General features: G+C 46.1%; 1 protein-coding gene across 2 annotated transcripts; it reads right to left on the reverse strand.

Moving 5' to 3' along the window:
- Nucleotides 1–940: 940 nt before the first annotated feature.
- Nucleotides 941–24,886, reverse strand: C6H14orf93 (chromosome 6 C14orf93 homolog). 2 transcript variants are annotated; one of them, XM_026007516.2, is made up of 7 exons: nt 24,807–24,886; nt 11,957–13,005; nt 9,017–9,337; nt 5,438–5,499; nt 5,113–5,216; nt 3,883–3,995; nt 941–3,621 (listed from the first exon to the last, which is right to left on the reverse strand). In XM_026007516.2, the coding sequence occupies exons 2-7, from the start codon at nt 12,560–12,562 to the stop codon at nt 3,202–3,204; spliced, it is 1,626 nt and encodes a 541-aa protein (XP_025863301.1). In that variant the 5' UTR covers nt 12,563–13,005; nt 24,807–24,886; the 3' UTR covers nt 941–3,201. The 2 variants fall into 2 exon arrangements, with proteins under 2 accessions (XP_025863301.1, XP_025863303.1); XM_026007518.2 differs by lacking the exon at nt 9,017–9,337 and having other exon boundaries at nt 24,807–24,881.
- Nucleotides 24,887–26,404: the final 1,518 nt, after the last annotated feature.

Raw genomic sequence — 26,404 nt, forward strand, 5'->3', positions numbered from 1 at the left:
GGAAAAGAGCTTTGGTGAACGTGTAAAAGGAGTGAGGAAGAGTGTTGGGACTAATCTCTATCTTCAGGGTAGGACAGCTAGAGGAATAGAGACACCCCCTGGTGTTGGGAAATGAGATTTTTTAGGAACTATTTCAGGCGACTATGGAGATAGAAGGGCCTGGGTGTAGAGCTAGCGAACGCCTCCGGCTTGGTGGGCCCATAAGAGATTGGTGATGAAGAGTATCAAAGAGAAAGAAAAGAAATGTCATTTAGACGAGCCAGCAAGTGAAAATGATCAGGGCGGAAAAGGGAAAGAGGAGGCTTCTAGTGTTGGCCATACTAGAAAGATCAATAAGGAAAGGAAGAAACGGTGGCTGAAGTTGAACATGCCTAATTAAATACTAGCACAACTGACTTTGCCCCGACTAGCACATCAGGGGCAAGAGGTGGAGGAGGTAGAATGGAGAAGGAAAAGGATTCCTTTGTATTTAGATAGTAAATGAGTATGAAAATTATATGCAAACAAACCATGCATATTATTTTCATTTCAACATTTTGAACACCTTTCATAATCTTAGTTTAGCCTTAGGGAACGGGGAAGCAAAGGAGGTTAATATCTTTGGGGAAATTAATTTGGCACAAACTATTTGGCTTCTTTGTCCTAGCTGCATTGTCTCCCTGACCTCATCTCTCCCGAGAATCAGCCTCCCTTTTTCCCTGTCAGGCCTACAGCTTTTCTCTGATCCAGAGTAGAGTTCACTATCAGACTAGAAGCAGGGAACACTGAAAGCATTAGTAACAGAGGGGAGCTATCAGGTTGCATCCAGAACCTGCTGTGAGCGACATCTTCAGAATTAACCATAAGACTCTCCCTCCTTTCCTGTCTCCACATGGGGAAGGAGAACCTGGATTCTTCCTTCCAACTACTTACAGCCAAAATATCCACAGAGCCTCTTATATTTGGAAGCTTTCCCACTTTATTTTTTTTTTTTTTTTTTTTTTTTTTTTAGCTTTCCCACTTTAGAGTGAGGATGGGAGAGTGAATCTAATGAGAAGTTGAGAAGCCTTTAAAAGGAGGTCCATGTGGGAGTTAGTGGTGGCAGCAATGGGCACAGTTGGGATCAATAACCTGTATTTTCAGGGCTTAACAAGGACGAGAGATAAGTGAAGGCAGGGATGCACTGAAGGCAGTGCTCATGGCCTCGGGGTAACTGTTCCATAGTCTGAACTGGAATTGAGTGCTCCACAGGCCCTGTTCTCCCTCTTCAAGACTTTTAATTACGAACTATGTACACAGATGGCTCCCAAATCCACACCTGTAGCCCAGACATCTTTTCTTTTTAAAAGTGAGCTCTTTATGGCCAACGTGGGGCTTGAACTCATGATCCTGAGATCAAGAGTCGCATGCTCCACTGACTAAGCCAGCCAGGAGCCCCTAGACCAGACTTTCTTAGACTTAAAAACTCAGCTGACTACCAGCATCTCCCCTTGGTTGTCTCAAAGGCATACAACACCCTCCATTGACTTCACCTTCCCTGCCTCCAGAAACTGGCTCCTCTGGAGTCCCCCGGGAAACGGCGCCATTAACCACTTAGCTGCTTAAGCCATAAATCTGAACATCAACCTTCTGTGATCCCTCCACCTCATGTCCAACCATGAGGTCCTGTCACTAAGCCCTGTCGATCACAAAGTCCAATCAGTTTGGCTTCCTAAATATCTGCCAAATCTGTCCTCCTCTCATGATTGTTTCTGTCTGGCCACCATCGCTTCTCTCCTGAGCCACTGCAAAAGTTCCCCCTGCCATCCGTCTCATACAGAGGGCAAGAGGTTCTTCTCAAACACAAAACCCATCATCTCATTTCCCTTTGATTTTTTGCTGCCTTTGAACTAAAGTCTACATTCTTTAAAATACTTGGTGAGGTCTCTGTTTCTCCAGCTTCTCTCTGCACCATCCCCTCCTCAAACCGTTCTGCAAGGGGATGGCAACTCCTCTGTGCTCTCTTGCCTCTGGGTTTTTGTCTTTGCCCATCCCTGGTTTGGAGCACTTGAAGCTTCCCCTTCCTTCTGGTTAACTCCTCCCATCTTTCAGGCACCAATTTAAACACCACTCTCTGAGAAGCCTTTCCAGACCCCCAGAGTAGGTCAGCCATCCCTGCTGTCTGCTGCTGCTGCACCTGACACTGCCACCCCCCCCCTCCCATCATCACCCTTATCACAGTTCATCTCACTGTTTACTTAACTGCCTGGGTTCCTGATTAGATCATAAAACCTCTAATCAGCATCTAACTCGATTAAAAATGTACCCACAGCACCTAACACAGTACCTGACACCTAGTAAGTTATCGGTATTTGTTGTATGACTGACTGAACAGAAAGCCATTTTTACTTCACAATCCACTTGTCAGGCACAAAGTTTGTGGGCGAATGTGTGTGGATGCATGTGCATGTGAGTGTGCGCGCACGCACATGCACACACACCCTTTCCTCAAAATAGTTTGGCTGTTGGGACTACGAAATAGCTACAAAGCCCATATACTGCTGGGTCACACATTGGGAGAGCAGCTGCCAGTGAGACTTGGGGGCTCTTTAAGCTTTAATTTCTTCATGTGTAAGGTGGGACTAATAATAAAATCTGCCTTACATAATTCAATAAACAATAGCTATTATATCTGTATCCCAATTCCCAAATAGGAATGGAGCTGTGTTCTGCTCAGAGGAATCAAGCCCATGGCCAAAACTGCCCACCAGGTGGCAGTATGATCATGGACTGGCCCTGCGCTGCTTCCACTGCAGAGCCAGACCAGCAGTCGGGGAAGCAGAAGGTACAATCAGGGCTGCTTCCCCAGAGCTTTGAGTGAGACCAGGAAAAAAAGAAACCAACTCAGAGACTGGGGTATATGTCCAGAAGGCCTCATGTTTCTTAGACCCAACCTCCTCCCTTTCTCAGCCCAGGCTCCCTGAGGGGAGGCACTATGTATACTTAAAAATAAGCACTTTCTGGCTTGCCATTCACAGAGAAGGGGGGAGGTCCCCTTTCTAGGTAAGTGTTTTTATGCCACCACAGCTGCCAGCTTCCATTTCCATTGGGCACTGTTAAGAAGAGAGACAGATTTGCTTTCTCAGACTGCAGAGAACATCTTGTTATTCTGGGAGCCCCATGGCCACCCATTTTGGGGACATGGGGACTGGCAGAAGCCAGAGTTATTCTTGGTAATAGATTTCATTCATCCTTTTCCACCTTGATTTCAATGAACGAGTTCAAGTCAGGACAGCAGGTTTTGTGGGGTTGGTCAAAAGATGGGGAGACAGGTCCATTCTCATCACCTCCTTCATCTTCCTCTTCTTGGAAATTAGGATTATAAAGTTCTGGTGGAAGGAGCTGGGCCTCAGCAGAAGGTAGTCTGTCTGAGGGAGGCCCATACACACGGTTGGCTTTAGTGCCATGCTTAGAGTTGGCATCCAGGTGGTAGCAGAGCTCTGTGAGACGCTGGGCCCGGAACCGGGGAGGCCGGGCCACCCAGACACCTGGCTCATTAAGGCTGTCCTCTTCATCTGACATCAGCTCTTCTGTCACATCCTTCCATAGGCGTTGGTCCTCAGGTCCAAAATGCCTCATGATGCTGGATCGATTGGCAAAAAGCTAAGGTAGGAGCCCAAGGCAGAGATCAGGAAGAGAAACAAACTATGGGTTAGATTTAGGGAGAGGGCTCCTGTAGGATCTGTATCTGAGAGAACCTAGCCCCCAAACTCATCTTAGAACCTGCTTTCTCCCCCTCCCCTCTATCTGCTAACATTCCTGGCTCTCAACCCTATTCTTAGATGCCACGTGCTCTGGCCCTTCCCACTGCAGCTTAGCAGGGTTTAGTGTTTAGCATCTTGAAAGGAAGGCCTAGAAACCTACCCGGTATCTGCGACTTCGAAGCTTCTTCTCCTCTTTTTCCTTCAGGCCTTTAAAGGGGTTCAGGGAGTTGCGGTACTCACGCCTCTTAGTAAGGAAGTAGGCTACACAGGCTCCTGGCGGGGAGGGAGAAGGGTGGGGCCAGAGAGCAGGTCTTTTTTTCTGCCCTAACACTACTGGCTGTGAAGGTGAGAATCACTCTAGCCTGGGGGGGGGGGGGGGGGGGGGCTGGGCTTTCTCACAGACCAGACCCATCAGTATCTATTTACTCCTCTCTGGTTTGGTTCTCTCTGCTCACCTCCCTGTCCAGCACTGATTCCTCTCGTATCTCCCACTGGCACACAACAAGGCCAAGCTTCTGTAGCTCCCTCCCCCGACCCGGGGCTCAATTTCACCCACTACCATTCTACTCTGCTGGTAGTGGATTACAAGTGCTTTTACAGCAGCTTTCTTAATGCTTTAGGGTTAGCTATGGGCAAATAACAGAAAAGAAAGTAGAAAACCCAGGATGTAATATTTAGGGACGAAAGGGCAGGCCTGGATTCTGACTTCCTTTCATAACACCCTAGATTCAGGCACTGCAGAAACATCATGCCTGCTGCTGTTAGCTCTTTCCTTCTCCCATTTTCTTTTCTTTCTTTTTTTTTTTTTAAGATTTATTTATTTATTTATGATAGAGAAAGAGAGAGAGAAAGAGAGGCAGAGACACAGGAGGAAGGAGAAGCAGGCTCCATGCCAGGAGCCCGACGCGGGACTTGATCCTGGGACTCAGGATCGTGCCCTGGGCCAAAGGCAGGCACTAAACTGCTGAGCCACCCAGGGATCCCCCCCTTCTCCCATTTTCATTTCAAGCGGGATGGGGGAAATAAAAAGGCAATTAGAAACAATCCTGGGGCGCCTGGGTGGCTCAGTTGGTTGAGTGATTCTTGGTTTTGGCTCAGGTCATGATCTCAGGGTCCTGGGATAGAGTCCCAAGTCAGCTCCACGCTCAGTGGGGAGTCTGCTTGAGATTCTCTCCCTCCCACCCCACCCTGCTCAATCTCTCTCTCTCTCAAATAAACAAACACAAATAAATAATAGAAGAAAAGGAAACAATCCTGTGAAGAAAATGTGAGAACAGCCAAAAAATTTTTTTAAGTCCACTGTTTTCAAAACCACCTAAATCATCTCTTCTCTGACCAGGAACAGCGAGTGGAAAAAAGATGAGATAGGAGTTAGGTCAGTTTTTCTCACCTTTCAGCTCCTTATCCGTGTAATTGTGGGGACTGGTCACCAGCTCTTGCTTGAGCTTTTCCAGAAGGAACTTCACTACTGAAATATTCCAAGAGGACTTGATGCTGCCACAAGGAAGATCATGAACAAAGCAGTCAGCATTTTAAAAGCCAGACAGAGATTATTGGCATGAAACAACTTTGTGGTAAACTCCTCCTCAGCCAAGGACAAGCAAGGGGCAATGGTGAGGTGAAAGCCTTAGCCTCATTGTTATAGTGGAGCAGCCCTCTACTTCCCTCTCCTTGGCAGAGTACCTTGGGATGCTTTTTCCTCAAAAGGATCATACCTTTCAGACCCATTGAATCTCTTGTCGTTGGTGATGTGGTTATGCACATTGTGGACCAATTTCTAGGGGAAAAAAACAAATACAGATTCAAGCCGGGAGTGGATATGATGAAAGCCTCCTCTGTTCCCTAGGCCTTGTCCCTACGGGGTTCTCTGCCCAAATCCTTCCTATAGTCTCGGCACCATTTCTGTAGATGCCATTTCATAGTCAGAGAGCCCAACGGATTCAGTATTTGGAGTGTCCTTCTTTTTGTGGTCCTTTTCAAATAATCTGTATGGAGACTCCAGGATCATCCCTGGTCTTAACTTCTGTTCCTGTGGAATATGATCACTAGAGCCAAAGGTCATAGATATTTTGACAAACATACTCCTTCCTAGTAGCCAGGAGAGAGCAAATATACACCAGGACTACTGCAAGTGGACATTTCTTGAGGCCCCCTACTCTTGGAAATTTTAACATTTTATTTACAATATATCTATTTCTTTTCATCTAAAAATGTCTTCTTAATCTTCTAGTAAAACTGATGACCCAGGAAAATGCCCTAGGTATATCCCTTTGCACATTTCCACAAATCTCAGGGGTACACACATCATGGTCTGAAAAACAAAAACCTAAAATAACAGAAATGTGAAATGCAAAGGACCTTGGAAATGCTATCACCCAACCTCCCTTTCACATCATTAAACAGGCTCTCAGCTTTGTTTATATACTTTTAAGAACGGGTTCTCACTAGTCTTTTGAGTCAGCTTGTTTTATTGTTGAACATCTCTGATTGTTAAAAAGTTCCTGTCTTAGACTCCAATATCTGACCAGTTTTGCCCCTGACAGCACCTAAAATCTTTGAAGACATGTCTAACGTACTCCCTGAGTCTTCTATCAGGTCTAAATATGCCCAAATGCTTCAGCCATTCCTTAGGACAGTTTCCAGACAGACTCGTCATGAAACCATCAGGTTCTCTCTGGCTTGCCAGTGTCCCTTGGACACCGTGGCAGTGGGAACTGAATTTAATGCATCGCTGGAGACCCGGCCAAAGGGAGCATTACTTCCTGGAGTGGCACTCTACACTTCTAGGAATGAAACCCAAGACAGTATTACCTTCTTAGCAACCCTATCCCTATTCCCAGTGTCACAGGGTTTATTCCTAGTGAGCTTATAGTCAACTCAAGTCCATTTTGCACATGGATTCCTATCTCTGCCATTCTGCACCTGTTTCATTTTTTTAAACTTTGATGCAAGATTTTACATTTCCTCTGATTAAATTTTGGTGTTTCTGATTGTATTTTCATCCCAAGCTCCCTCGGTCAGTGGAAATTCCCAGTCCCAAACCGATGGACTCATATCCTGATCTCAGGACTTCAGCTTCAGTTGAGAAATCCCCAGTTTAGAAAGAAATCTTTTGCCTCTAGGACTGACTAACCATACCAGATAAGGAAACTACTGTCAACTTTTTATGGTGAGGGTCTCCACTCTATAAAAAGGCCTGTTATTTTATCTCTTATAAGTCCCAACTTAAGGAATCACAAGAGATGGGTGAATGCCTCAGAAAGAATTTGAAAGTGTTGCAAAAAAGAAAAGAAAAGAAAAAAGGAAAGAAAAGAAAAAGAAAGAAAAAAAAAAAAAAGGAGTTGCACAGCTTCCAATTCAAGTGGCCTGGAAGAGATCAGCTGATAAAAATCATACCAGGCTTGAAGTGGAAAGGGAAAATACTCTAAGACAATAATAAGTGTTAAGACTATAAAGGCCGCTGGCTCACCTACCTTCTGAGTGAGCTAAAAATAAATACATTTCCCCAAGGAGTGGCTGGGATCTGCCTCGTTCCAAGAAGTCAGTGGTTCCCGTTTGGTCCTTTGGATGGATCCCTAGCAGCAATCCACAGTGGCCGGAGCAGATTAGAGGGCTGCCCCTCTGCTTCCTTCCCAGAGCTAGAGGCTGGAAGACGGAAGGCCTGAAACTATCCCTGTCCCTCAAAACCACAGTCTGGCACAGAAACATCTGAAACTTTCCTCTGCGACTGGGCGGTAAGATTCCCTGACTGGTCCTCCAGAGCCTTTCAAGTACAGTGCACGAGGGGTGAGCACACTGTCCTCCTGTAAAGTCATCCATTCCACTGGACTCTTCAAAGGGCCGGCAGCAGCCAGGCCTCAATCCCAGACCTTTCCCCAGAGGATGGAGGCAGAAAAATGGGAGTGGTAAAAAAAATAAAAAGAAAATAAAAATGGAAGTGATGAAAAAAAGAAGTCCCCCTTTTATGCCAATTGTGATTCTCACATGTTTATTCATGATTTTAAAACTATGAAGTTTTGGGAAATCCCTCGAAATGCATTTCTGGGTATATGCCTCCATTTCTATCACTGGCAGCAAGAGTGGCCCTCTTAGGCCAGAAATCTGTGACAGAAAAACGAAACCTATTCCCTATTCTTGATAAGTAAGCTATCCTCGAACATAGCTAACATTTTTTTTTCTTTTTCATACCCAACATTTATTTATTTATTTATTTATTTATTTTTCATAGCCAACATTTAAATTGAAGGTTAGAAACCAGTTGATTTTGATTATGAATGGTGTCTTCCTTCCCAGGGATGGAAAGAACCCCTCAGTGTAAAAACAAATCAAATGAAAGGGAAGGTAAGAGTCAGGAGTCCTTAGAAAAGGGAAAAGGAAGCAAGAATAATAAAAGAAGAAGCTTCAGTAAAGATGAAGGAGGTATGCATGGTAACTGGCTATCTTCAACCTTTACTAAGACTATGACAAGAAGAAAAGGGCTAGACTGTGACCAGATTTCATTTCCAGTGGGTGTGAATGGTGAGTTCCCCTCCTATCCAGAACTCTCCAGTGACTCTATCAGCCATGAGGGAAACGCCTTACAGTCCACATATGATCAGGATCTAGCTAAAGAACACCCCTGTGGTTATCAGAAAGATGTTTTGGGGGCACAGAGGTGATCCAGAGGATTTTGGTCACCCTAGAGCAAGGTTTCTCAATCCTGGCGCAATAGATGCTTTAGGTTGAATAATTGTGGGTGGCTCCCCTGTGCACTGGAAGATGTTTAGTGATGCTCCTGAGGCAGCCCAGTACCTGCCCTGCCAAGAGCTCTTAGAATCCCTACACTCACCATACCTTGTAACTGAGCTGAGTGTCTAGGGACCCTCCGCTCCTTTGGGGCTTGGGGCCACCTCGGCACACGTTGGCCTTTCTGCCAAGGGGCTCCTCGCTGCTTGCCCTGAAAACTGGCAACTTGCTGGCCGTTTCCAGTGCTACCCTTCAGTGGTCAGTCTGCTCAATCCCTTAAATATCTTCCCAGCAGGATTACTAGATCACGGGGAGGAGATGTGATACAATTCCCTTCTCTTTGAATAGAAGATTTCAATCTATCTGGAAAAGCCTTAAAAATGTTCCCTGATTAGCAGGAGGTCTGCGTATCCCCCAGGGCTGTGGGCCAAGCGGTCTCCTCCTCGCCCCTCCCACTCCAGTAGGGATTCAGGATACCATTCATTCAATGGAAATAAAGTCAACCCACATTTCATTCTTCACTTCTCTCTCCAGACTGAAGAAAAATGCATAGAATTGAGCTCACTCACGGAGAGTACCAGATCCCGCTTGCGCCTGGAGTTCTTCTGCCCACTCCCTCTGGTCCTGCACGGGGAAGCAGTAAACCCTAGAGAGTGTCTCAGCTCCCCTGTTCCCCCAGGGCCTGACTCTTCCAAGGCACCATCCAGGGCAGCAGCAGCACTGAGCATGTCCTCGGGGCGGGGTGGTGGCAGCTTGCTTCCATTTTCTGGCCCTGTCTCTGAGGTTGCCCGCTGGATAGCCAGTTGTGTGGCTGGTGAGAGCTGCTTGGCATAAGCAGGGACCAGCACCCGCTGCACTGCACCCTCAGAGGCCACATAATCATCCACCAGCTAAGAACATAAAAAAGAATAGCCTATTAGCCATCCAGGCTTAGGGGAACCTGGTCAACCATCATTCTCTGGCCAAAGATAGTGAACAGAGAGTGGAAAGCCGGGGGAATCCAGCACAGTCTCCAATGGCCAGGAGCTTGTTTCTCTGGGACTCTTACGGGAGTGTTGGCAAATATTCTTGGATATACAGGGCCTCTCGTGTTGAATTGTTACTGTACAACTGATTACAAGGACAAGGCTTGTTTCTGACGCTCCATTTGCGAGGAATCATCTGTGATTTGCTCTTGGGTATAAGAATCATAGCCAGGCAAGTGTTTTGTCTAAAAGGGACTGAGGGAGGAAGTGATGACAAGAAAGGAACACCAAGCAAGAGTAGGAACAAGAAAATAAAGTGGTAACAACAAATAGGAGAAACAGGAGAAAAACGGGAGGAAAGAAGAGAGACATAAAATCAGAAATTTCTAGAGAGGCTGGCACCAGCTGCCCCCCACCCCACCCCATTCCCCTTGCAGGACCTGTCTGTCCTCACCTTCATCCTGCCCTGGCCGCATCGCATCCGACTGTCACTGTCCTGACATCTACTTGCTGCCTGTGCCCTCATTCAAGGACATATAGGGCAGGGAAAGGAAGGAGGGAGGAAGGAGAGAGAGGGAAGAGAGGAGGGGGGATTTCTGAAGCCAAGAAAACAAAACAATGAAAGTGGGGGGGAAAAGACACAGAAAGAAGCAGGGGAGGAGGTTGAGATTTATAGACCTGTGAGCTGCTTTCTACACTGTGAAATCTAATTCTATCCTGTCGGCTTGGAAGCCTTCCTTCCTTGCCTGACAGAAGCAATGCTCAGGGCATCGCCTGGCCTGCTACCTGCTACCTGCTACCCCCTGCCTCCTCCCACCTCTCCGCAGCCCCCCCCCCACCACCACCACGGAGAGTCCTAGCTGGGCACGGTGGGGCAAGGGGCAGTGGCCACCACCCACCACATGGCTAGGCCTTCAGGGAGCAGTGACCAGCTGCACTGTGACACTGGAGGGGCATGGGAGCTTAACATTCATTTCTCAGATCTAGCAGGCGGGCTGGGAGTTTCCTCCCTCCCATCTCCCCTGTGCGTTCTGCTCCTTTTCTCTTTCCTGGGTATCTGGGCCTTGTTGTGCTGGCTGCTGCGGAAAGAGGAAGGAGAGGGCAGCGGGGGAGCACAGGGGACCAGAGCCAACAGACCTCCCACTGTCTCTCAAGTGGTGACACATCTGTTACTTTCCCATCCCTCTGATCTCCCTAGTTGCTCTGGCTCCTTTTCGTACTTCCATGTGCCACGCTCTGCAGTTTTTACTCAGCGAGGGTTTTCCTGCGCAGAGGGCCCTGAGCAGTAAAGAAACTGAAATAGCACAGGGTACTTCTGTGTCTTTTCCCGCTCACAAAATATGCGTGCTTGCTTCTTGCTTCCCCACTCCTCCCTATCTGTCACCCTCTTCCCAGGAACTGTTGGCTGGCCACTTCTTGTCCTCATATTATTCCCTTCCCTCTACCTCCTTCCCAGCTTTCCTTATGTGCCCTTGAGCACATAATACTCTTTCCCTTTAGAGTCACCTTTCCAGAGCACCTGGGTGGCTCAGTTGGTTAAGCATCTGCCTTTAGCTCAGGTCATGATCCCAGGATCCTGGGATCTAGCCCCTCATCCCATGGCCCTCCCTGCTCTGTGGGGAGCCTGCTTCTCCCTCTCCCTGTGCCTGCCATCCTCCCTCCTGTGCTCTCTGTGTGTCAGATAAATAAATAAAATCTTAAAAAAAAAAAAAAAAAAAAAAAGGGCAGCCCAGGTGGCTCAGCAGTTTAGCGCCGCCTTCAGCCCAGGGCATGATCCTGGAGACCTGGGATCGAGTCCCACATCAGGCTCCCTGCATGGAGCCTGCTTCTCCCTCTGCCTGTGTCTCTGCCTCTCTGTCTCTGTGTCTTTCATTAATAAATAAATAAAATCTTAAAAAAAAAAAACAGCTTCACCTTTCCTCGACACCCTTTTTCCACTTTTTTCTCCTTCTTCCACCCTCCATCTCCACCTGCTGCCTTCCCTCCCTACACCTGTCTTTCTGTTCTCTTTGTCCTCTGCCTCTCTCCTTCCTTCTCTTTCCTCCCTCTCTGTCCTTCTCCCTCTCCAGCTCTTCCTTTCTCCCCTCTATATTCCCCCCTCTCTCTCGGTACTGAGTTCCTCTTGGCAAGCAGAGGGCCCATGATAAAATATGAATGAGCCGTCTGTGCACGGCAGGCCGCCTGGCCAGGAGCCGCAGAGCCCCGGGAGCAGCCAAGCCAGCCGTGGAGGGGAAGGTAGCACTGCAGAGCTACAGAGAGGCAGGGACAGGCACAGCGGCCACCACACCCACCAGAAACGACCTCCCTGCCCAAGAGGCTGCGATGCAGAAGACAGTGGAGGAGTGACAACTAGCCCTGCCAAGCAAAGGAAAGTTGGTGCTGTCCTGTTTCAGCCCAAGTGAAACCTGAAGAAAGGCTGCGGGCTGGAAAGAAACCTGAGGGAGGGAGGAGGAAGAGAGGACCAGGCTGGGAGAAGCCCTCAGGAGCAACCACGCAACACTCACGACACCCAACACCCGCGGTCTGCTCTGGGGCCATACTCACGGGATTGAGCATTGGGGCCGCCTCGCTGGCAGCCAGGGCACACCCAGGGAGCCGCATGTCTCTCTGGGCGGCTGGGAAGCCTAAGGGCCCGGGCCCCCCGGCCGTGGTGGCTCCCACCTGCCACAGCTCCTCAATCACCACCTGCATGCCGCTGCCCACGCTGTCACAATCTTCTTCTGCACCCGTGGCCGCTGAGGCCTTGCAGGCTTCCCCGGGGCTCTCCTTGAGAGGCCCCGGCTCCTCCGGCGGGGAGCCGTGCGCCCGGCTGACCTCATCTTCATCAGGGGCTGAGGCTTTCCCTTGCTTCAGCTCACCCACCTCCTCCTGGAGACGTTTTAGCAATTCGTTGTTGGCCCTGGCGAGCCCCAGAGCAGCCTCAGCCAGGCCCACTGCCTTCTCCACCCGCTGATAGATAACATGCAGGAGCTGCTCTGGACTCTGAACTGCCAGGCCGTGTCCCGTCACCGTGATAGGGGTGCTGGCAGGAGGGTTCCCGCCCTGGGAGCCTGTGCTGCTCGCACCGGTCTCGCTCTTACAGGCACAGCAGCAGCATCTGGCCTCGCTGCCACCAGGAGGGGAAAAGAGAATGGTGGCACTGAAGGACATGGCTGATGGCAGCGGGGACTACTGTGCTCACAGCTGGACTGCTCCAAAAGGTGTCCCCAGTCGGCCGGACTCGAGGCGTGTAGGAAGCACTGGCCTCTTTGGATTTACTTTCCTTTTTCATGGAGGGTGACCAGAGAAGCCTGGGTACCAGGCAGTGGGCTCTGCGGAGGAGGAGTAGGCAAGCTGTGAAGGAGCATGCAGTCCATGGCTGCCAGTGCTCAGCCTGCAGAGGAGAGATGCCTTCTATGTGCAGATCCTGTGCTCTCCTAGCACAGCACACTGGGTGTCCCACTCACCGCTGACCCAAAGGGTGGTGCTGACACAGGCCTTCCTGATGAACACAGTTGCAGGGAGTAGAAGGTATTCCTCCTGCACCCAAGCATGGAACCCCCTGCCACTCCAAACTGAGGAACAGAGGGGGACTCAAAAGGACCCACAAACATCTGAAAAGATGAGAAGATTAAGGAAGAAAAATGCAAATCTGTCTTTGCCTCCTCACTATCTTTGCCGTAATAACAGTCATTGCCTTTTGTCTCCTTGACATCATTCCTTAAGGAGTTCAGAACACTTCCTGCAGGTTATCTCAACCACACAGAAGCTCTAGAAAACACATATTACCCCAGGTCCGCTGAAGAGAAATGCAGACAAGTTATAGATCTTTTTCAAGGTCAGAGGGAGACAGCGGAATCCAGTTATTGCTACTTTCAATCTAGTGTTTATTTTTTTTAACTGATACCACTTTGTGTTGACATAAAGAATCACGATTCTATCCTCTCTATAATTTTCTTACAGATGCATTCAGAGTAAGAATCCTGGGTAAGGAACATGCCCATTACTGCTGCCCTCAACATGTCACCAACATCACACTATCATATCACTGACACTTTGGGGATGGGGCAGGGAAAGGATAGGGAAAGCTGGGTCACAGAATCAAGTTGCAGTGACCCAGGGCTGCACAGCCCTCTGGCTCTCACAGCTGGGCATCTGGGCCGCCAGCCTGGGAAAAGGAATTCAGCTGTTCTAAATCCTACAGCTGGTAACCCTGAGAAATCACCTCTGGGGCCCCTCATCTCCACTCCTCAAGCTCCTTGAGGGAAGGACAAAGCTCAACAGGCATGTCTAAATAGCTCAGTGCTGCCACTTTGCCCACATAACCAGCCCTATTAAAGAGGAAACCAGAATATCGATGACAAACCAAACTGCCTTGCTTTTGAATCATCATAGGTAAGCAATTAAATCGCTCTAGGAGAAAAAGAAAAAAGGTATGGGAGGGTTGGATTGTACCACAGAGAACACTCCAAGGAACTTCATATTGTCTTTGCTAAATACTTGATTAGAGAAAAAAGAAGCCTTCTGCCTGAAGCTCCCTAAGCGACAGAATCTTAAGTATGTTTACAATTTCCACAAGAGATACATTTCCATCTTACCCTGTAAATTATATCATAACATCACAACAACAACAATAAAAGAGGGATCCCTGGGTGGCACAGCGGTTTAGCACCTGCCTTTGGCCCAGGGTGTGATCCTGGAGTCCTGGGATCGAGTCCCATATTAGGCTCCTCACAGGAAGCCTGCTTCTCCTTCTGCCTATGTCTCTGCCTCTCTCTCTCTGTGTCTCTCATGAATAAATAAATAAAATCTTAAAAAAAAGAAAAGAGGAGGTGGGTATGAGAATTTTCTATATATATAGATTGAGATCTGGGGGCTTTTTTTTAAATCAGTAATGTCATTTCAGAAACCGATAATATTGATGCCTCTGAGGTACAAAAACCTAAATCTGACAATGTATTTTAATTACATTTGGTTATTAAGGAATGGCCTTTGATTTGCTCTTTCTGCCTTTTATATCAAAAAAACCCCAAACAAACAAAACAAAACAAAACAAAAAAAAGTTTTCGTGCCAGGTATTCACTTGTAAGAACTCCCCTCAAAAGCATTTGCAGCTTCTCTGTTATTGGAGTCAATCGAAGACACAGCTTAACCTAAAACTAAAGGTTAGAGGAAAGCATTAGGCAACTCCTGGGTCAATTTATGGATGAATCATTTATATAGCCTTTCCCTTCAAACTAAGGGCCCTCACTGTTCTTGCAGGGTTTTTAACCAAGTAGTTTAATTGGAAGTAGTTTAATTGGAAACATGGCTGAGGTGAGAAAAAGTTATGTAGAAGATAATATACACATGGCTGCCAGTTGGGTTCAGAATTTGTAAAATCAGAAGCTAAGGTGCATCAGATCGGCACACTGGGTGGGTACCCCTTCTGGTACCAAACTGACAACGGCTACGTTCTTGCCCCAAACACTTTCTTGCAAGAGGCTTCTTTATCGTTGCCAGTGCTGTGCCTGCCTCAAGCCCTTCCCTCCCCCTTGAATGGTCTTTCCAAGGTCATCTTTCCAACTTATTGCTGAACTGGAAGCAATAAATAAATAAATAAATAAATAAATAAATAAATAAATTATATATATATATATATATATATATATATATATATATATATATATATATATCTTATCCTGATGCACGACTTAACAGCTGTGTGAACTTGAAAAAATTATTCCCTTTTCTGAGCCTCAGTGCTCTCATTTCTGCGTACTTGGAGTGGTTTCATGATGATTACATATAATGTATGTAAGGCATCTATGAAGTATTGGCATACAGTCAGTGCTCCACAAATAGCAGCTGGATGATATTACGATTATCCCTGAAATATTTTGTGTTCCCATCCTGGATCCCCATCCTGACTCCCCAGTCTTGAAAAAAAAATGCAATGGCTTGAACTTGGGGAATTTTCCCCCTAAATCTTTTTCTTTTTTAAGATTTTATTTATTTATTCATGAGACACACACACACACACACACACACACAGAGGCAGAGACACAGGCAGAGGGAGAAGCAGGCTTCATGCAGGTATCCTGACATGGGACTTGATCCTGGGTCCCCAGGACCACACCCTGGGCTGAAGGCTAAACTGCTGGGCCACCAGGGCTGCCCTTTCCCCCTAAACCTAATAACAAATTTCTAAAATAATAAAATCAAGTCTACAGAGATGCACGTACAGATACAAAAGCTTCTATGATGTACATAAGAAAGTTAATTGAGAAAACAGAGTATTTGCAATTTATGTATTTCATGAGCTGGCTTTAGACTAGGGATAATATACAACTCTGCCAGCTTTTAATGATAAATATATTTTCATATTTGTGTTGACATAAAAAAATCATGATTTGAGATGCTTAAATGGCCCAGTCAGTTAAGCATCTGCCTCTTGATTTCAGCTCAGGTACTGATCTCAGGGTTGTGAGATTGAGCCCGGCAACCAGCTCTGTGCTGGGTGTGGAGTCTGCTTAAGATTCTCTCTCCCTCTCCCACTGCCCCTCTCCCTTCTCAAATCTTGATTCTACCATCTCTATAATTGTGTTCCTCAAGTTCTTTTTTTTTTTTTTTAAGATTTTATTTATTTATTCACGAGAGACCCAGAGAGAGAGAGGCAGACACAGGCAGAGGGAGAAGCAGGCTCCATGTAAGGAGCTCGATGCGGAACTCCATGCGGAACTCGATCCAGGGTCTCCAGGATCATGCCCTGGGCGGAAGGCAGCGCTAAACAGTTGAGCCACCCAGGGATCCCCCAGGTGGTTGTTTTTTAAAGTAGCCTCTATATAAACCTGGTATAGTGCAGTGTAGCACAATGGGTATTCAAATAACTCTTATTTGGTTTCTGTGGACAGTCCTGCTGACTTAATTTCCCTGGCTCCTGTATCTGCTTAAGCTCACTTAAGACACTGAAATGAAAGGACAAAGAAAGAAATAAGAGTCAACAGATAATAAAGGAATCCAGATAACAACTTAAATGCTAGATAAATTGGATTAAAAGCAAAACAAAATACAAATTTCAATAGTTACATATATCCCCATTAGAGAAAAGAAAAGTTAAAAGTTTCTAAAAATTCTCTGCATGCAAGGCCATGCCGAAGGATGAGTCACCAAAATGGATTGCCACCTCCAAGTACTCAAATGAAGGAAAGACAAAGCCCTACATGCAAGGAGCTTACACTGTATGTGAGAATGGAATGTCTAAAGAACAAAGCAAAATACATATACACAAGTGCCTAAAAATTACGGTGCACAAAAATTCTTGAGGAATTAGTTCAAAATAATGGAAAGATTAACAGAATGAAGTCATATGAGAAAAAAGTCTTACAGAAGAAAAATCTTGGGGCAGCCCAGGGTGCTCAGCGGTTTAACGCCGCTTTAGCCCAGGACCTGATCCTGGAGACCTGGGATGGAGTCCGAGTCCTGTGTCGGGCTCCCTGCATGGAGCCTGCTTCTCCCTCTGCCTGTGTTTCTGCCTCTCTCTCTCTCTCTCTCTCTCTTTCTCTATGTGTCTCTCATGAATAAATAAATAAAATCTTAAAAAAAAAAAAAAAAAAGGAAGGGAAATCTCTAACTGCGCCTTGGGCAATGTATAGAAGGAACTGGTAGGGTGGGAAGAAGACATGAGAGATGAGAGGGAAAATAAACATTACAAGAATTTACATGGTACATGTGCAAGGTCAGAGCAAAGGGGCTCTTACAGAAAGATATGGAAAGCTGACACAGGACTTTGAAAACCATGTTAAAGAAACTCCTAGAGTAGGGGTCAACAAACCTTTTCCTGTAAAGGACCAGACAGTAAGTAATATTGGCTTTGCAAGTCATGTGGTTGCTGTCACAACTTCTCAACTCTGCCATTGTAGCACAAAGCAGCCACGGACAATAAATACATAAACAAAGAGCATGACTGTGTTCCAATACAACTTTATTTATGGACACAGAAATGTCATAAGATACTATATTTAGTTGTGGGATCACCCTCAAGTTGGCCTCTGCACCCAGGGGGATTCCCCTTGAGATTCTTTCTGCCCCATGCCCCCAGCATGCATGCCAGGATGTATGAGAAGGCATACCCTTAACTGAGCCACCCAAGCTCCCAACAAGGTAAATTTCAAACTGATAGCAGCATGTTTAAATGGATGTCCTGACAGCAACTAACTAGGAATGAAAAAATAAATAAATAAATAAAATAAATAAAAAAAGGAAGGTCAGAGCTGGGATGCAGATTTAGAATCTTTAGCAGGATGGTTGTAGTTGAACCTGAAAGTGAATGTGCACTCCAAGCAATAAGGATAAAGTGTGAAATGCAAAGGCCAAGGACAGTGCTTAAAGCCAATCTGTGCAAGAGGCTTTATTAAAAGAGAAGAATAGTCAGTGAGGTGGGAGAAGAAGTGTTATGAAAGCCAAAGCAGAAAGAATTTCAAGAAAGTGGATCTAATCAACTGTGACAGGTACAGCAGAATGCCTAAAAAAGGTGAAAATTAACGAGATACATTTCATTTGTCTGTGATGGTCATTGGTGATGACCAGGGAGGTAATATTTTTTTAACGATTTTATTTATTCATTCATGAGAGATACAGAGAGAGGCAGAGTCACAGGCAGAGGGAGAAGCAGGCTCCCCACAGGGAGCCCAATGGGGGACTCGATTCCAGGACCCTGGGATCACGCCCTGAGCCACCTAGGTGCCCCAGAGAGGTAATTTTTATAGTGAAAGTAATACTATGCAGTAGATGAAAGAGAAAATGCAAACAAGACATGAAGTCAAGTTTTCTAGAATTTAGTTATGAAAGGAAGGAAGGAAATAACAAGGAAGTCAGAAGTTCTAATACTAGAGCTTTAGTATATTTACAAAGCAAAAAAAAAAAAAAAAAAAAAAAAAAGTCAGTGATTTCTGTGACATTAGCCACCGCAACATTTTTCTAGATATATCTCATGAGGCAAGGGAAACAAAAGCAAAAATAAACTAATGGGGAGTGGCTGAGTGGCTCAGTTGGTTAAGTGTCCAACTCTTGATTTCAGCTCAGGTCATGATCTCAGGGTTCTAAGGCTGAACCCTCTGCACTGGACATGGAGCCTGCTTAAGATTCTATCTCCCTCCCTTTGCCCCTCCTCCTTCTCCCTCACCAAAAAAAAAAAAAACAAAAAACAAACAACAACAAAACTATTGGGACTACATCAAAACAAAAAACCCTACAGCAAAGGAAACAATCAACAAAACTAAGACGACCTACTGAATGGGAGAAGATATTTGCAGATGACATACCCAATAAAGGTATCAAAAAATATAAAGAACTTCTATAACTCAACACAAAAAAACCCCTAAGTAATTCAATTAAAAAATGGGCAGAAGAAATGAAGAGACATTTCTCCAAACAAGATGGTCATACAGATGGCCAACAGACACATGAAAAGATGCTCCACATCACTCATCATCAGGGAAATGCAAATCAAAACCACAGTGAGTTATTTCCTCACACCTGTCAGAATGGCCAAAATCAAAACACAAGAAACAAGTGTTGGTGAGGATGTGGAGAAAAAGGAACTCTATGCACTGCTGTTGGGAATGCAAATTGGTGCAGCCACTCTGGAAAACAGTATGGAGGGTCCTCAAAAAATTAAAAGTAGAACTACCAAGGGTACCTCACTATCTCAGTCAGTAGAACACGTGACTCCTGATCTTGGGGTTGAGAATTCAAGCCAAAGGTTGGGTCTGCAGCCTACATTAAAAAAAAAAAAAAAGAGGAAGAAGAGGGGTGCCTGGATGGCTCAGTGGTTGAGCATCTGCCTTCAGCTCAAGTCATGATCCCAGGGTCCTGGGATTGAGTCTCGCATCTGGTTCCCCACAGGGAGCCTGCTTCTCCCTCTGCCTGTGTCTCCCTCTCTCTCTGTGTCTCTCATTAATAAATAAAACCTTAAAAAAAAAAAAAAGACAATGACAACAACGACTTGAAAGAACGAAGGCTGTGAAAAAGTAAAGGATGAAGATATTAGAAAAGAATTTAATTCTTCTAGATAGGATCATCCCAATGTGAGAAGGAAGGGTAACTCTTCCCTGAGACTGTATAGAAGAAAAAATGAATACAGAGCAAAGATTCATTGAGGGAGAGAGAGGAATACAAAGAGATAGATTATTGAGACTCTCTTTTTACTTACAGGCAGATTTTCCTCAGTATGAATAACTGAAATTGATAATAGAACTTTATTATAAACAGTGCTGCATTATCTGTTGTTACAACCTGTTAAATTCTTTTCTAACACTCCCAAACTAACAATTAACTATTTTTGCTTTTTCCCAACACTGGTGTACAGGTATTTAACCCTGCCAACATTATTAAGGTGCATAAACTTTATTCTCTTTATTCTGATATCTTTTTTTAAATCTTTTTTTTAAAATTTTTTTGTTAACTTTTATTTATTTATGATAGTCACAGAGAGAGAGAGAGAGGCAGAGACATAGGCAGAGGGAGAAGCAGGCTCCATGCACTGGGAGCCCGACGTGGGACTCGATCCCGGGTCTCCAGGATCGCGCCCTGGGCCAAAGGCAGGCGCTAAACCGCTGCGCCACCCAGGGATCCCTATTCTGATATCTTTTAAAAAATATTTATTTATTCAGAGAGACACAGAGAGAGAGGCAGAGACCTAGGCAGAGGGAGAGTGAGAAGCAGGCTCCCCACAAGGAGCCCGATGCAGGACTTGATCCCAGACCCTGGGATCATGCCCTGAGCCAAAGGCAGACGCTCAACTGCTGAGCCACTCAGGTGTCCCTATTCTGATATCTTTTTTACTTCTCAAAATGCATAACTTTAATTCAATAACCCACGAAGCAATCCATGGGATGTTTGGCAAAGCAACAGTAAACTGTAGTAAATTATCGGGGCAGTGTCTACACCACCATTATTAAACACTTTAATACTGTCAACTACTGCAATTTCATATTGCTACTTTATTTTCAAGCCATGAATTCATATTTTCACTCCAGAAAGGGGGAAAAAAAAGGAATAAAGCAAGGCTAACCATCACAGAATAATATACGGGCCTTTTACAAAATGCTATCAACTTTTAGACTTGAGTGTTAAGAAAAAAGATCTCTAATCTTTTGATGAGTTGCCAACACAAAGTGACAGCAGCTGTCAAACTTAAGTTTGCATAAAATATATGTTTGGGGTTCATTCAGTATTGGTCTAATTTTAACATATGTGAAAGAGGCCCAGAAAATGTACTTTTCAATAATTTTGATATTTTCTTCATAAATATTTAGATAAAAAAGAAAGAAAAGTCATCTTCTTCAGACAGTTTAGGGTGAGACTGTCCATAATCTTAACTACCCCTTTCCTCCCAAGTCACATGTATTTGTGTTAGAACTAAATATATCATCCTCTTGGCAGCTCCCTTGCTTGCTTTCAACCCATTCTGAGTTTGAATTTTCTGCATGACTGAGTTCACCTCCAAACTATGAAAAATAAAAGTTTCCTCACTACTGAATAGATGTGTATGATATGGTATCACTCTGATGATATATGTCTTTATAATGGGCCCTTGACTCATTCAGGGTCATGCTAGCAATGAACTTCCTTAAATGTGATTACCGAAAGCACAGCAATTCATACCATAATTTTCATTTTAAGGAAAAAAAAAAAGGAAAATGGCCATTTAAAACTCTAGCTAGGCTGGTCAGCCCTATTCCTCCACTTGGAGGTGCAATAGGGCTCATTTCTGTCAAAAAAGAGCCCCTTTATCACACGGGAGTAGGTAAGCAAATACCAGAAAATACACTTTCCTACATTTTGAAAGACCGACCCACCTAAAGATTTGCAGAGAAAAATCTCAGACCTCAATTTCAGGGGTATAAAAAGGGAGATGTAGACGTAAGGGGAGAATGAGATCTTAAGAAAAGACTTCCACTAATCCGAAAATTTCAAGTGTATTTGTATAGTGGAACACGAGTTTTTTTGCCTAGTATAGCAGTCTTTTTTATTCACATTTGTTAAAATGCAACTGGGTAAGATTAAAATTCCCAGTTTAAGATTTTCATAGAAATGCGCCTGACATGAAGGACAAGTCCTGCATTTGCAGATCAACTGAAAAGTGGAAAACTAGCTCCTAAAGCTATGCCATATGCCCCGCGAGCCCTGGGTAAATATTAGTCGATTAAATATTAGTGGAGACGACAAGGGGGGCACCAGGGACAGCAGGACCATTTCCGGAGAGAGCGTGGTTCAGCCAAGGGAGGGCAGGGCGACCGCCGCGACACCGGGAAAACAGAGCTCGAGCGCCGCCCTGGAGACCAGACCGCACGGGTCAGGGCGACGCGCCACTGAGCCCCAGCGCCGAGGGTGCCCGGGGGGCTCCGGGGGGCGGGGCAGTGGCAAACAGCCCAAGCGGCCCATCGGGGACCTCGCCGGTCACCGCGGCCACAAACGCTCTGCGGACTCGGGCCGGGAGCGGCCGGGAAGTTCCGACACGGGCGTCCAACGCGTGTGCCCCGCGCCGCCGCCGCGGCCTCAGCGGCGCCGACACGAGCGCGCGGCCCGGCGAGCGGACGGCGGCGCCAGCCCGTGTACCCCGCAGCGCGCGCCCGCGGGGAGGCCCCGCCCCGCCCGTCCTTTGAGCCCCAGCGATTGGCGACTGGACGACGGGGGAGCGGGGCCGGGGCCGGTATTGGCTGCAACTCACAGTCACTCAACGAGCCGCGGAGGGGAGGGGCCTTTCCGGGGAGGACACGACAGCGAGGCGTTCTCAGGGCCGCCGGGCGCCATCTTGAGCTTGCTTTGTTTTGTTTACTCGGTTTTGTTCTCTGCTGGCTACGAAGCTGCGTGTACACGATTATAAATTCAGTGCCACAGAGAGGGCGCATGAATTTAGTGGTGAGTGGTGGGAGGCTTTTGGTTCCTGCCGGCCTTGGTCACGGATTTCGGCTACCTCCAGCAAAGTGGCAGTTCCCCCTAGTTCAAAGTTTTCATCTCTAGTCCCGGTGATTCCCAGAGTCACCCGAGTCTAGCGATGCTCTGGGAGGAAGGTCCGTGGGACTCGAAGCAAGGCCACTGGATATGAGCCTAGGTTCCTAATAAAAATCGAATAGCTTAGCAAGTCGGAGGCTTGGGCTGTGTACCTCTCAGACGAGCTCTCTCCCCGGAGAAACTAAAAAGCTGCAGGGATGTGGAAAAGAATTAGAGCAAAACTCCATTAAAAATTGTCAGCACTGGGGATCCCTGGGTGGCGCAGCGGTTTAGCGCCTGCCTTTGGCCCGGGGCGCGCGATCCTGGAGACCGGGGATCAAATCCCACGTCGGGCTCCCGGTGCATGGAGCCTGCTTCTCCCTCTGCCTGTGTCTCTGCCTCTCTCTCTCTCTGTGACTATCATAAATTAAAAAGAAAAATTGTCAGCACTGCCGCCATCACAAAGTCATTTGAGTCGGACTAGATTTCAAAGATAGGCATGCAGGTCCAAACTTGTGGAGTGATCCCTTCCACACCTGAAACAATATTAAGTACTGATCGGACTTGCATTGTTAGGATATAAAAATACACCCAGCGAGCTCACAGAGGGCCACCTTCATTACAATGAATTTCAAGACCTGGGCAAATAATTTGAAAGCTGTTGTTTTAAGGAGTCCTGAATACTTCTCAAAACTGAGTAGGGCGCTGGCTGAGGAATGAAAATGTATCCCCATCCTCATACAGAGGCTTTGTTGTAATGAACTCTGAACTCTACAGGAGATCCTTTTTTATATCCTGGTTGCTACTTCACTGCTGACATTCCAGTTTCTCCCTCATCACTCCATATACTTCCTATGCTTTCACTCCAATCTACGAATACAGATTCGAGTATATTTTCCGTAGGACTCCTAATAGGAGACAGTCGCTCAGTAACAGAATGAAGGAAGAATACGGCTCACAAAACAGGAAGCTGTGCTCTGCGCTTATTTTGCCCTCTAATTCTCACCCTTTTCTCTGTGACTCTAAGACACGGGGAGAAGGCTGCTTATTCCAAAAATGCAACACCGTAACCACAATGCATTTATCCCCTCCTGTATTACTTGCCTTTGCCTCCTCTTCGCCCCTCCCGCATCACAACTACCATGAACGGTTTTTGAGAATTGGACTTGACTGGATTATTTTCCTGACACTTTGCCAGCTGTGGAGCTTTTCGAACAAATCCCAACCTATAAACGACCATTTTGTCAAAAAGCCAAGAGAGAACTTCCCTTCTGAACACACCAACCAAACCACACATAAAGGCCAAAATATACACAGCTGTACATTTAAGAACGTGAGACAATAAAAAGCAAAACCACAGGCAAAACAGTCACTATGAAGGCTTTGAACCACAGATTCAATAAATTGCCTACCCTCATTTGCCACATGGACTATATACTCCCTGGCAATTATTTAATTATTCATTAATCTGATACTTTAAAAGAGGACTAGAAAAATACAGTAAATGCACATAAAATGAAAGTGCCAGAGTATGCTAAACATAGGATTTCTTCTAAACTAATTTGCACACGAATCCTGTTTGGATCACATTTGGGAACACACACACAAAAAAATCACATCCTAAAGGGCTACTTTGCACACATTAAACCAAAGGTAATCTCTTTTGAAAACAAAATCTGATATGGCACATATACACATACTGTACATATACACAAAGCACAAAACCCCAAGATAAATCTTTATGAAATCATTTGCTTCAAAACACACACACACACACACACACACACACACACACACGGTCTTCATGAAAATGTAAGACACTTTTGTAAGGGCTTTGCCCCCCTCCCCGGGGAGATGAGTGTCTCAATTATAATATCCAAACATTTTTAACCTATTGGCCTTGGACAATTGCCACATTCAAGCCACTTGGTTTTGGTTCTGGGGGAGGGTGTGTAAAACGCACGCACACAGCTTTGTGAGGGAGTCTCAATTCTCCGCTTCTTTCAACGTTGCCCTTGACGTTGCCCGTGGCAGAAATTTACATTATCCCTTCACCCCACCCCCCCGCCTAAAAAAAAGAAAAAAGAAAAAAAAGAAAGAAAGAAATCTATACTCCCCGAGCGGCTGAATTTTTTAAATACCTCGACCATAAAAATTTACCAGTTCTTAAAATGTGGTAACAAAAAGAAAAAAAAAATCTCTATAAATTTGGCCGGAAAGAGTTGTACACGGCCATCCTGCTTCTCAACTTCTTGGTATATTTAAGACCTTGACCAGAAAAAAAAGAAAGAGGAAGAGAGACAGAAAAAAGAAATGGGGGAAAGCGCAAATTCCCCTTAGCAACAGTTTTCTCACCCCAGCACTGCCACAGATCTCTATTTTTAAAAATTTTGAAAACACACACCAGATTAAGGAGGGGAAAAAAATGGAAAAAGGATACCCGAAGGTCGTATGGCTCTTTGTATTCGTGTGTGTGCAAAAAGGAGGACTCGCGGCGCCGGAGCCGGCAAGCCCCACCCCTCCCCGGACGCCCTCCCGGATTGGCCGCCGGCGGCCGCGGGGCGCCCCGCCCGCCAGCACACGCGCCGCGCCCGAGGCTGCGGCCCCAGGGGTCCCCGAGGGCCCCGCGACCGCCGACCCCGACCCCGACCCCGACCCCATCCGGCCGGACCCTGGCGGTCGGCTCGCTTCGGTGCCCTCCCGCACCTCTGTCCCTTCCCTTTCACTTTCTCTCCCCTCTGGCCCTTTCCGACCGTCCTTCCTCTGAGGAACAAGGCCCTCGGCATCATTCTGGCAGGTTGCTGACCTGGGTTAGCTAGTCAGGAAAATTCTAGCCAGGGATTAAGCCGGGGACCCGGTGCGTGGGCCCGAGCTCATGATTTCCAGGTAGAACGTCTCTGGGTCGTGGCTGTGGTCTGACACTCCCACCTTTACGTGAAACAAACATTTCGAGCAAGGTGCAAGACCAAGGTCGTCTTAGACTTTCGGCGTCCGAGTCTCCAGTTTTGCCCTCCCTAGCTAACGTAGCATTCCCAAGAACCTAAAGCGGCCCCCCTTGCGTGACGACCTGGTGGCCGTGATCCGGCCCCACTCCCTCATTTGCTCCTTATTCCCACTGCCCTCACCTTTTCAGCCCCGAATTACTCCCTTGCTCGAGTGGTCCTGTCTGCTCGGAATAAAGCCCGTTTCCTCTTCTCCAACGGGTCCGTTTCATGCTTCCTCAGCTCTTTCAGTCAACACAGACCACTTGCTTCTTTCCTATCAGCATGTACTTCAGGCTTTCTCGGGTTAGCAGCACCTTGATTGTTTCACATACTTTAGCGATTTCTCACTAGTAAACTGAGATCAGAGATCGTATCTTCAACTTGCTTTTTCCATTCAGAAACTGGTGGTGGTGGTTTAGTTCTTACTGCAGCAGCTGGCATAATTGTAGACATTTGGTAAGCACTGGGGGAAAAAATCTTTTATAATTAAATGAGTGAGTTTTCTTCTAGCTAAGACACAGATTTTGAAACTCAGATCCCACAACAAGAATGTGTCTTCTATAATAACCATTCATGAGCACTTACTGTGCAAGGATTGTTCTGAACACTTCATAAATATTAATTTATTTATAAATTAAATAATTTATTTATCTCCACAGTAATGAGGAGTTACTATGATTTTCCTCATTTTATTTTTTTCCCTCATTTTATAATATATTTTTCCTCTCTCTCTTTTTATTTTAAGTAGGCTCTACCCTCAACATGGGGCTTGAACTCATGACCCTGAGATTAAAAGTTGCATGCTTGGGATCCCTGGGTGGCGCAGCGGTTTGGCGCCTGCCTTTGGCCCAGGGCGCGATCCTGGAGACCAGGGATCGAATCCCACGTCGGGCTCCCGGTGCATGGAGCCTGCTTCTCCCTCTGCCTGTCTCTGCCTCTCTCTCTCTGTGACTATCATAAATAAATAAAAATTAAGAAAAAGAAAGTTGCATGCTCTACAAACTGAGCCAACCAGACGCCCCATCCCCATTTTATTTATTTTAAAATATTTTAT

Source organism: Vulpes vulpes, chromosome 6 (assembly GCF_048418805.1).
Source record: "Vulpes vulpes isolate BD-2025 chromosome 6, VulVul3, whole genome shotgun sequence".
Classification (NCBI taxonomy): domain Eukaryota; kingdom Metazoa; phylum Chordata; class Mammalia; order Carnivora; family Canidae; genus Vulpes; species Vulpes vulpes.

Coding starts and splice junctions, on each gene's coding strand:
- C6H14orf93 (XM_026007516.2), bottom strand. CDS start 12,562: ATGTCCTTCAGTGCCACCATTCTCTTTTCCCCTCCTGGTGGCAGCGAG. Junction 5,217..5,437: donor AGATTCAATGGGTCTGAAAG/GTATGATCCTTT, acceptor TCCTTGTGGCAG/CATCAAGTCCTCTTGGAATA. Junction 3,622..3,882: donor TTCGAAGTCGCAGATACCGG/GTAGGTTTCTAG, acceptor CTCCTACCTTAG/CTTTTTGCCAATCGATCCAG.